This window comes from Hippocampus comes, unplaced genomic scaffold (assembly GCF_001891065.2).
Source record: "Hippocampus comes isolate QL1 unplaced genomic scaffold, H_comes_QL1_v1.1 scaffold202, whole genome shotgun sequence".
NCBI lineage: Eukaryota > Metazoa > Chordata > Actinopteri > Syngnathiformes > Syngnathidae > Hippocampus > Hippocampus comes.
In genome coordinates this window covers 860,631-872,878 of record NW_017805829.1, presented here as the reverse complement: position 1 = coordinate 872,878, position 12,248 = coordinate 860,631, and the positions used below count along the sequence as shown (strand labels likewise).

Here is a 12,248-nt window from a genome sequence, read left to right as displayed (position 1 = left end):
TTTCATCTTGAAGAGCTGTTGGTTTTTGAGGTTACATTTTTATAGACCTTTTTTGTGTAGTAGATTCTCAGCCATTGCTTAAGGATATACTTTTTGTAAATTCAAGGTCATGTCAGTTTAACTGTCTATGATGTTCCAGTGGCTTACAAATAAACTTTGTCTTGGTTTTGATAAACACTCAGGAGATTTCAGGTGGTACTTGATGTAAAGAGTTTGAGATGCACTGCATGAGAAAGATAGATTACATTAAAGGAAGTCTTTTTCAACTTAGCATGAGCTGAAAAATCGACCTCCAAATTGATACATTTCAATCTTACGGCCTTATTTTCAATACACGATTTCGTCCATGATGGGTCCAATAGGACATAACGTGTGTAATTTACTGGTGGAAAATAGACACACATTGTACAAAGACGAGGACGCAAAGAAAAACAATGCCAGCATGCAGAGCAAAAATGTGCAGAGTCTACCAAAAACAGCCAACAAGGTGCACACTGGCATGTTATTCCATAATTCTTACAAAAAGTGTACTGAGTTTAGTCGAGCGTCCATGTGCACATAAGAACAAGCAGGCACACGCGTGAACATTTCAGTGAACATTTCTGAGACAAGGAATGATTTACAGTTGGGCGGGAGACATGCCACGCAGGTGACATTAAAAAGAAATGCCATGCCGAGTATTGTTCATTAGCAAGAAGTGGGAGCTTAATTGCCATCACAACCTTTATGCCATTTGCGGTGGCGGCATTGTGGGCGTTATGTCCATAATGGGAGCCCAAGTACGCGCTCCTAAGTAAAGCCTCTGAGACAAAGGACTAAAGCAGCACTCTCATCTTCATGCGGCCAAGGTAGGACTGTAGGGATGTGTATCGAGCCCCGGTATTAATCTAGCCCTGGGGCTCAATTTTTAAAATCTGCAGTGTCGATAAGCTCCACCCTCCACGATTGGAGACGAGCAATCTCGCGCCACTGCCGTGCGCGAGGCACCTGTGAATCCTTCCTGTGCCAATGTAGTGCTATGTGATCACATTACAAAACGACACGTAGTATTATTTAAAAACGTCCATCGTGCCATATAATCATCGGTGACGGTGAATCTGACATCCGAGCACCACCTACTTTAGCTTCAAAACTTGGGAACCCAGGGCCCAACGTCAGCGGCTTTCAAGGCTCCGAGGAGTGAGGTTTTAATAACGTATACTCACACAGAGCTGGATGGCGTCTTTTACATTGGGATAGCTCTGTTGCTAAGAACGTAGAAGCTGAGCATTTCACTCTAGGCACGACTAACCAATTTACAATCAATGCAAACGTTACACTAAAAAATGTTTGGTTAATCTTGGTTAGAGTAGTTATGCCTGGAGACGAGAGGGACGGAGGAATGACGTTGCAACGTTGCTGCTCACTGCACGTTGTCGCAAGGGCAATCGATCATTAAAATGTCAGGGGCGGGGGGAGGGGACACAAGCAGTCTCAAAAACATATAGAAAACATGCATTTCACACAAGTGCTCTTTCCAGCCCAACTGCATGTTCCAACCTTGCTCCTCAACACAAGTTTCTTTTTACACAAAAAAAAAAAATTGTTGATAAAACGTTCAAATTTTCTTTTACTTATTTTACATTGATGTCATCGTACATTGACAAAAAAAGCAGTGTTAAGCCATCCATTTTCTGATTGGTTGTGGGGCGTGCTGGAGCCTATCCCAGCCGTCTTTGGGCAGTAGGCAGGGGACACCCTGAACCAGTTGCCAGCCAATCGCAGGGCACATAGAGACAAGCAACCATCCGTGCTCACACTCACACCTTGGGACAATTTAGAGTGTTCAATCAGCCTGCCATGCATGTTTTTGGAATGTGGGAGGAAACCGGAGTACCCGGAGAAAACCCACGCAGGCATGGGGAGAACATGCAAAGTCCACACAGGAAGGCCGGCGCCGGGATCGAACCCACGACCTCTGCACCATGAGGTCAATGCGCTCATCACTGGACCCCCGAGTCGCCCAAGCAGTGTTCAGTTCTCATAATTTCGTTGTTGGTGTTTTTCTAAACAAAAACAAAAAAATACCTAAAAGAATACCTTTATGAGACCGGATAGATAAGCAGTATCGTTATGAGTAGTGGTATCGATAAAATCGATAACCCATCCTAGGCAGGAGGACAAATTAATTGCAGCGTGTGTGGCTTGCAAAAGAGCACTGTGTCTGCTGCACTTTCTGACTCACTTGTTCTCCAAAGTGTATTTTATGTCATCTCTCACATCAAAACAACAATCTCACTCGATAGATTCATTTCATAGTCTTGGCTCGAAACAATATGGATTCATTCTTTATAATTCTCTATAGTTGTGTGTATGCATCATTGTACAGTCTAGTCCAATGTTTACACACGTGACAGTTATCTAGTGATGGGTTTAATAAATATGGCACCCAGCTATCTTACTTTTAACATTGTTTTTAAATTAATTAAATGTACATGAAAAATAATGAGTTGTTATATTGCATTATTAAATGACTTCTAGACATATGCGTACATATTTGAGGTATCCCTCTAAATTGTGAGAACTTCTCCTCATTGCATTTGATAAGAGCATGGCGGCGAAGTTTGATGACTTGCCATAATGGACGAATTTTTTATAAGTCCACAAGGTCAGAGTCAGTTTGACTCAGCAACACTAAATTTGGTAGACACGCCTATCATGAGGAGATTTACAGCAAAGTCTCAAAAAGCCATCCCTGAAAAGACGGAGAAAGTCTGCGTTAAAGCGGCCATGTTATTATTTTCAACATTTTGGCTTGAATTGGAGATTTTAGACTCATTTCTGACATTTTTAGACTCAGTTGCTACAACATTTGAATGACATATTCAAGACAGAGGGATGACACGGCATGGTGACAATTCTTGTAGTTTTTATGATCATACGCATGTACGAGCGTGACGGTGAAGTTGAACGATTGGACCTCAAACACAAAAACCCGAATAACGGCATTAAAAGTCATTGCACAAAATGAAAATGTCTTCCATCCTCTTAAGTGACCGAGGTGCTGTCTCCGCTGCTCAGATATGGAAACATTAGCCTTTAGGTTTTCATCTCTGTGAGCATCACCTCACATTTGGATTGATTGACAGCCGCTTTGTTCCATTAATGGCGGCTCATATCGAGAGACTTACCGTTGTGCTAATCTAACGTTACAAGTGCAACGTCTCGTCATTTCCTACTTTAACTGCAGTTAGACGTCAACCTGTAATGTGTTGTTTCAGCAAGCCCCATAAAAATGCCTTTGACCGGTGTGTGAAATCACATCATCAACTTTACTGGAGCGTTGCCGTTTTATTCAGTCCATAAGTCAGAAAGGCCCACAGTCTGCACTTTTCTCTATCTGCATGCCGGAATTGGAACCGACTTCTGACAGTACCAAAGATTAGAGGGGGAGCCAGTAATGATGATTGGGAGGCTGCCAAACAGACGAGCGGAGCAACTGACATTTGGCTGCTGATCAGTTGTTGCTCCAAAGCCTGTCGCTCTTTGAGTGTAACGTTTCTGTTTTACATTGAAAAGTCAACTTCTCGTCAAGTTCCGAGGTCAAACCGGACCCTTTTATAGCTGTACAACTATAAAGTATTACCTTAGCACAATAGACATATTAAAACTCAGCAAAACAATTGAGACAAGCATATGGTGATGACCTTTGAGGCAACCCCACACCCACCACCCAATTTTTTTTTTTTTTTGCATGGTATGTTGGTTGAAACATACGATCTCACTTGTATGAATTCAGGTGCACTCGTGGTTGAAACACTGACACTTTCATTTGACTTTGCATATTTCACCTCAAAATGGAGCCAAATTTTGAATTGCATGACTTCAAGTGTGATCAAATGGTTTCATTTTTCCTTTCTCAAAATTTGGGTCAAATTCCAAACAACTCCTGAGGTGTTCAACGAGTTAATAGATGCAGTTTCAATGTCATTGGTTGTCGAGCTCAGCAAGGACATTTCGGCATGGAACTGTCTGGACAATTCTGAAGCACCTCATGTTGGTATATTGTCGGCATTAGTGAAAATCTCTCTATAATCCAGCCGGAAAGGCAACGGGACATTGGATCCTCATCAGCCTCCGTAAAGGTTACTATTCATTGCATACAGTATCCACAAAATCCCAGCATACTTCACTAAAGGTCACATGAGCTCCTACCTTTGTAGAGACACTCTTCGCCATGAACGATGGTAATCCTGCGATGTTCCGAGCAGGAAGTGCGGTGCAGCTCGCAGTGGTTGGGGTAAAGTTTCCCATCGGACCCGCACACGGGCTTGTAGTGAGGTTTGCAGTGATTCAAACAGTTACATTCCCCTTGGCCCGTCTGCGGGTTGACGGTACAGCGACGGCCCAGACCACAGTACTTGTGCTCGCATGGATGCGGGTCACCGTGGTGGGCCATCAAACCTAGAAACGCAAAGGGAAGAAACGGTTAAACGTGTACTTCTGCGATGTCAGCAAGAATTGTACAGTTGCAAATATGAAGACACGATCATACAGGGTGAATGTACCAAGACTTTGAGGGGTCAAGACTGAGTCACAACCAAGACTTTGAGGGATAGCTCAAAATCGGGCTACATTTGTGTGGTCTGACATCAGCATAAGTCAAGATAAATTCTTGAAGGAGCAGAGACCAAGTTCAAGATTTTGGGGTGGTGAGGCCTAGTCAAAGCCAAGGCTTGGCGGGGTTTAAACTGAGTCAAATTTGGGACTTGAAGGGGTTATGCCAAGTCAACACAAAACCAAGTTAAACTTAAGATTTCAAGGAGCCGAGAAGGAGTCAAGAACAAGAGAGTGAGCGTTTGATATCATGTAATTAGCTCCATGAAAGTCAAAATCTTACAGTTCATAGGGGAAGCACTGTTATCCCTGCAGATTTGGTCTTGACTAGTCTTGAGGGCTTTGGATCAAACCTACTTTGAGGCAAAGGCTTTGAGGGGTTCAAAATGAGTCAAGACAAAGACTTTCAGGAGTCTCAATCAAGTCAAAATGAAAACTTTGATTTGGTTGAGCAAGAAAAGAACAAGAATTTAAGCAGCCAAGCCCAAGTCAAGGGCACACATTTGAGGAGCTGAGAATAAGTCAAGATCGAGATTTCAAGAAGTCAAGACCAGGTAAGGACAAAAACTTTGAGGGATTGATACACAGTGAAGGTCGAGCCTTTGAGGAGCAGAGGCATTGTTTTTCATTTGGAACTTTGTTAAATAAACTTTATTGAATATTTTCTTCAGTGCACAGAATCTGCTTTGGAGTCTGACGAGTCGTAAATTGTCCAAGACAGGGCAACATGAATTGACAGGCCTAATGGTGATCTGATGGAAAGATCTGTCAAAGTGTGTTTATCACAGAGCCATAAACATATGAAAGGCTAAAACTGCTGCTTTTGACCTGGACCTATGCTGTTCTCTTGAGGAACTCTCCCCACCCCTCATCAATATGATATGTTAGTTTATGTCTTTCACGTCTAACATTAATGCCATTAAATATCACGACTCCTCAGTTGGAGGGACTCAAATCCAACAAAACTCACACGGATTTGTTGTTTTTATGATTACAGATAAGAGAAGACACGTATTTGCTTTAATGCAATCCGAATTTTGTTTTTGTGGCAAAACATAGCACACTACACAAATAGACATACCCCCACATGGAAGTTCATGAATTATTTAATGTTCTCTGATTACTACTTTGGAAAGTAAAAGCCTTCTCTTTCAAAGACGTTTAAGTTTTCAGTGAGTGCACACAAATTTTATTCCATGAACTAGAAAACGGTCTCCAAAATAATACCAGAAAGTAACCTTGGATATGTAGAAATCTCTGAAATAAATTGGGTTCTTGCTTGGAATGTTGACACGTGTTGAAACTATCAATATCCGCATTTTTAACCATTGACATGAGCAAATCCTTTGGGTGGAAGTTGTTCATAATCAATAGTGTTCTCCCACAGTTACAAAACTATTTAGCAAAGTTTTGAAGAGGGGTCTGCAGAATTTCCCTGAGGTGTTCAGACCAACTCAAGACCTAGTCTGTGGCAGTTGAGAATAAGTCAAGACCAAGACTTTGAGTGACTCAGACCGAGACATTGAGTGCCTGGGACCAAGGCAAGCTTTCGGAGCAGAAATCAAGTCAAGATGAGGATTTTGGGGGATTGAGATCAGAACTTTGCAGGCTCAAGATCAAGTGAAGACCAGGACGTGAAGGAACTGGGAAAACATCAAGAACCTAGTGGTTTCAGTCCAAGTTCTGAAGAAACCTTGAAGAGATTTAGACCAAGACTTTAAGGGAGGAGAAAAAATAAATAAATAAATCATCATAATAATTGTTAAAATCCAGTCTCATTCCTCCTTTCCTGGGTTGACTTGGTTTTTATAGTAGATGGTTTTGTGATCACAATATTGATTGTGATCAAGAGAGGGATTGTTAGGATACAGTATCATTCCTCTTGTTAGGATACAGGATCATTCCTCTCTTCTTAGTTAGATTTGATTGTTAAAGTATCATTCCTTCTCTTCTGTACTATTCCTCTCTTCTTAAGGTGTCGTTCCTCTCTGTTAGTTGTGTCTTTTTCAGACACTTGAAAGAAACAATGTAGAATGCTGTTGAAGGTATTTCCTGCTAACTGTGATTACAATCACCTCTGGTGCCCCCTCACCCCCATTACTTTTATGACCTCTCCAGAGGACATGTCAACATCAAAAGAGGAACTGTTATCTCAAGTATTTGTGTTACAGCTATTGTCGGTCCCTGATCGCTGTTAAGCCCCCCTGGGAAGACCTCTTATCTCAGGATGTATGCACAGCGGGGGTTCTGGAACTTGCCATCACACCAAATGGTGGGTAGTGGTCGTTTGGTCTCACCTCACCACTCCCACCTTCTTCCAGCCACACCGGGTCAGATGTCATGTTACTTTCTTTGTTTCCGGGATTTTCATGAGAGGCGTACCTAACCGCCTCTCATTATCATATTGTCTCTATATAATCTCATGAATGTGTTTCTTCTACGCTTCCTGATTCAAATCTGGACCCCTCAGGAGCCCGAATCGATTCGTAAACTGCAGAAAAATAAATTAAACCCTTCGAAGGAACTGTACATCGCCTCCAGCCTTTATTTGGATTACCAACATTCTCCTCGTCCGAAATTCAACAAACACGCGGGGAAGAGGAGGCCGCCTTTCCCACAACATAATAATAATAATAACAATACTAATAATAATAACACATTTAATTTTGAAAGCGCTTTTCATTGTACTCAAAGACACTTTACAAGAGTTTAAAACACGGGATAAAATGTACACTTTAAAGCCAAGCATACATGATTTCAAACAAACACATTTAGAAGAAGAAAAACAAAGCAGAAATGGGTAAGACAGATTCAAAGGTGTTAAAAGATCAATAAAAGATCAAGAAATTGAGGGCTTTAGACCAGACAAGACGAAGGGGTTTGGGAATTTGGCAGACTGTGTTGTGCCTTGCTGGGCATTTGGACAGACCCAGCGCATTTTTTTACTACACTCCCCCTCTGCGTGGGGCCTTATTTTGGTCGACGGGTGCACATGCAGTCAGTGTAAAAACAAGAGCATTTTCATTTTCGTGCCGGTGCAAGGCTAGCTAACCGTGTTTGTGAATTTGGTCTGGAGTCGGCTGTGTTCCATCCCACAATGGTGCATGACGCCCACTTCTACCTGTGCAAGTCTAAGAAAGAAAGCTTCTCCCATGCGCACAGTAAGACTGCACTTTGCACTAGACTTGCGCTGGGCAAGAAAATTTGGCCCTAAGACTTAAAGCAGTAGAGACCAAGTCATGACCAAGAACTTGAGGGGCCGAGGCCACATCATGATCATGATGGAGGGGTTGAGACCAAGTCAAGATGAAGACTTTGGGGAGCCAAGATCGTGTCCAAATCAAGACTAAGCAATTGACTCTGAATAATGACTGGACTGGTTGTCACGGTGTGGTGGTGTATTTTGTTTTGTCGCTCGGCATTTATTGATTTATTTAGTTTTGAATGATGATAGATATGCAGCAGGTCACACTGACCCATGAGCATTTTTGGTTTACCAAAGAAACAAACACACGGGAAGGGTTATAAAAGGTTTTGATGATGGCAACACAAAACATACTGGAATGACTTTGCATTATTTTAGATGGGGGGTGGGGGGGGGAGTTAATATGGCAGGCCTCAACTCCGGGGGAAAGCATCTTGGCGTAAACAAACCGATTTAGAACCTCTGTCGTCTTCCCTCCACACACACATCCACAGTGACACAGGCAAGCGTGCTGTGACCTGAATGGAGACAGTCAATTTGCAACTTTATTAATTCCCGGCGGCTCTCCGGCGTAATGATTATTCCGTGAATTTGCACGACGCGGCAGGGGCAAGCTTCCCGTGCCACCGGCAGGGTCGTTGAAGGGCGCCCTCATTTGTCACCAGGACGCTTTGTACGACCGTCTGCTTGTCAAACGACATGAGGGAGAAGATGTTTGTTTCCCCACGACACGTTATGTTCTTTAGTGTGCTCCAAGATTATCTAATGAGATCCAATACAAGAGGGCTACTGTATTCGTTTAAAACTGTAATGCCCCGGTTCGGATTGATAGTCACCACCAGCATAGTGTTTTCTTGTTCTGTTTTGGTTTTTTTAATGGTACTTGTGTTTGAAAGACAGGCCATTGAAACTTATTTTGGCCCAATTCAGGATTTGGCATGTCTTTGGCTGACAATTGAAGTGAGCAGATGTCAATTTGGAAGATCACAATAAGATCAGCAGACAGTACATGTTTGCTTTTTTTGGGAAAGTGCAGGATCAGTAGTTTTTGTTTTTAAGGAACGCAAACAATGGTTCTGTTCTTTCTAAGTCTTTTTTTTTTTTTTTTTGCTATTGCGACACACGGGAAATGAGAAACCAGCAAAACTATAACTTTCAGAGATGCTAAACGGCGGGAACAGTAGTTGTGACTTGAAACGGCATTAGTAAACTGTAACAGTATCAAAAGTCTGGAACGTATCGTCTGATGTCTTCTCCTTCGACAGGTTAGATCGTTGCAAACAGCAATGACTCCTCTGAGGTATAAAAATATAACATCCGTGGTTAAAAAATAAATTGTAAAAATGTGTTTATCTGTGTAGTTTGAAACACTTGTATTGGTAAACCATACCCAGGAGAAGAGTTTGACATCAGATTTGGATGTTATAAACCCCGCTTTGATTGGTTCTTCACCGAAATGCCTTTACTAGGACATGCAGAAGAACAGAAAGAATATCATGACAACGACACTTTTACTGGTCTTCGCTGCGGGTGTATTTTTAGTGCACCTGTTGTCGTGCAAAAACGTGCTAATGTAGGCACAGATTTCATTAAAGACGCCACTGGCCGCAGATTTTTTTTCCTCCCCCACTGTCGTGGAACCAGCATGGCACCACTTTGCTGACAAAGAAATGTTGGAAATTACATTTTCGACTCGGCGAAGACAAACCTTAAGTCGAGACTGAAAATGTGAAGAAAAAAAAGACCATTCGCTTTTCGCCCCACTTCACACGGTCCCTCCCTCTGCTAATCGCTGCGCCAGTGACAACACTTGAGCTCCTGCTGGCATAAACAAGTTGTGAACATTTTATGAGAAGCTATTTGAGGCCTAAGAGTTTTCTCCATCCCTTCGGAGGAACGCCTCTCACACGCTCTGCTTTGAAACATTGATGACTTCCACCTCACTGAGCCAGTGTTTTATTTATTTATTTGTTTATTTTTACCCTGGGGGTATTTCGACTCACCACTGAGTTCAGTGTAAGGAAGTTTTCTTTTATCCGGAGTCGGTCAGTTGTTGGATTTGCAAATGATTTGGTTGATTTTAACACTTGAAAGACCCAAACAGACAGACTTTTTGTTATGTCAGTATGTGTGTGTGTGTGACACACACACACACACACACACACACACACACACACACACACACACACACACACACACACACACACACACACATATATACTGTATATACTGTTTAGACGTCTGATTTATATGGTAAAATCTTCCCCTTTTGTTCCTCCTGCGAGGTTTTCCACTCATGGCGAAAAACAATATTCATTATTTATGTATGCTGGAGGCCATGAATGAGGTGCATTGAACTATTTATTGTTCTAATTAGACTAATTGCCTTTGAGCTTTAATTTTTTTTTTGAGGAGATTATCCCGCAAATTATACAAATATGTGTTTTTGCATAGAAGCACTCACAAATAATGAAACCTATTGAAGGTTGGGCAAACACGGGAGCAAAACACACTGGCGCAACAATATTTCTTGTGTGATGAACTGGGGAATGGCATTTGTATAAACTAGAGCGGTCATCTTGTCAGAAATCTCTACTTAAAAAAAACATTTTCAGATCTTTGTGTCTAATTAACAGACCAGATTTTTGTTCAAAATATATAAACAGAGACATATAAGTATATATCTCTCCATATTTATATAGAGCAGGGAACCTGTGGCTCGTGAGCCAGGTGTGGCTATTTTGATGATTGCATCTGGCTCGCAGATAAAATATTCTCGCTTGTTTAATCCATCCATCGATTTTTTCACTGCTCATGTCCTGTTCAGGGATGCAGTTGGCGGCAGGAGCAATTTTAATTGTATGATACTGGCCTACGTTGGCCGTTGCTGGGGAAACAGGTAAACGCCCCCTTTTGAATCAGCCTGCTCGGTCATTAGCTCAAAGCTAATCCTTCGCCGAATAAGATGGCGAAAAGAAAAAAAGATGACGAGTATGGTACACTTCAGGACGAATGGACCGAAGGATTCGCCTTTGTGGAGGGAACAGGTTCTGTGGTGTGTCTAATTTACAATAACAAAATACCATCGATGAAACGGTCGAATGTAAAGCGGCACTTTGACACACGCCATACTACGTTTGCATCAAAATAGCCTGTGGGAGACAGCAGAAAGGAAGCGTGCAAGCTACTGAACAGGGTGCAAGCCAGCAAGCAGCAAATCCGCGTATGGACTATTTATACTAAACAAGATAATTAAAAAAAAAAAAAAAAAACTACACAATCCATGCAGAATTATTGGGGGAAAAAAAAAAAAAGCACAATTAAAAAAAGATGGAAAATAGACAAACACTTTAAAAACAAAACATTTGACATAAAAATACAGATTAGACAAAAAATATAAAATTATAAGATGAAAATTACACAAAATTGTTCAAAATACAAAAATATTTGACAAAAACACAATACCGCTCCCGAGTCTATCGCGGGCAACAAAGGCTGTCGCCGTGCCTCTGAATGTACTGTTTGAAAATGGACAAGTGGTGGTGATGGAATGAACAACAGGGAGTCGCACAGATGGCTGCATTTATTTAAAGGTACGATGCAAGAGGGGGCCCAGTCCAAGCGGGGGCCGCCACATTTCCAGTGAAATCATTCAACCTCCACTTCGAGTATATGCACATCTGCAGGCATACAATTGGGAGAAAATACACCACCTAAAATACAAACTGGAAAAATCGGCCTGAACATGCTGCATGAAAAGATTCAACGTCTGATTACTGACACTCTGCCAGCATACAAATGAAACAATTACGACAGGGACAGAGGCTGACGGATGAGAAGCGCGTGAACGAGGCGACGAGGCAAGTAAACAAGATCTCATCGGAGGATGTGTCCTCAGAGGCTGCGTTCAGACCCTATTAGGACGCGTCTTTCAACATATTAGTCACATTGATTGTCTCCTGCAAGTCCATCAGGGCGGCAAACATTTCCCGATTCACTCAGCGCAATCTCCAATTACGCCGCTGTGGCTTGGTCATGCGTAATTGCGAATCTTTTTCATTTCAAATTGCTACTAAAAATCAACGGCAGCTTTCAAGCACGCAGCTCAGAAGTTATTGATTACATTTTTCCAAAACACGAAATGTGCACTTTGCCGGATGGATGTTGTCGCATTAAACGAGAGGTATGATGTAATTTTTTTAGGGCTGAGCAGTTCAAACTGTGATTCCCCCCCAAACCCTCTTCAATATTGCGATTGTGATTCATTATGTATTTTTTTTTTCTCAAGTTCCTCTTTCCATGTGTTTTTTTTTAACAAACACAAGCAAAAAATATATCTGTATTAGAATGAGCAGTGTCAGATTATGCATGTATGTTTTCACCTTACTGTGTGTGTGTGTGTGTGTGTGTGTGTGTGTGTGTGTGTGTGTGTGTGTATGTATGTATA

At 41.8% G+C, this 12,248-nt stretch overlaps 1 protein-coding gene across 2 annotated transcripts in view; it reads right to left on the bottom strand.

Annotated features, from left to right (window-relative positions):
• fstl5 (follistatin-like 5) overlaps positions 1 to 12,248 on the bottom strand; it is a 137,227-nt gene that overhangs the window by 83,483 nt on the left and 41,496 nt on the right. For both annotated transcript variants that reach the window (XM_019887445.1, XM_019887446.1), the window contains exon 4: positions 4,195 to 4,443. In XM_019887445.1, coding sequence (XP_019743004.1) covers positions 4,195 to 4,443 — 249 coding nt within the window. The remainder of the gene's footprint in view (positions 1 to 4,194; positions 4,444 to 12,248) is intronic.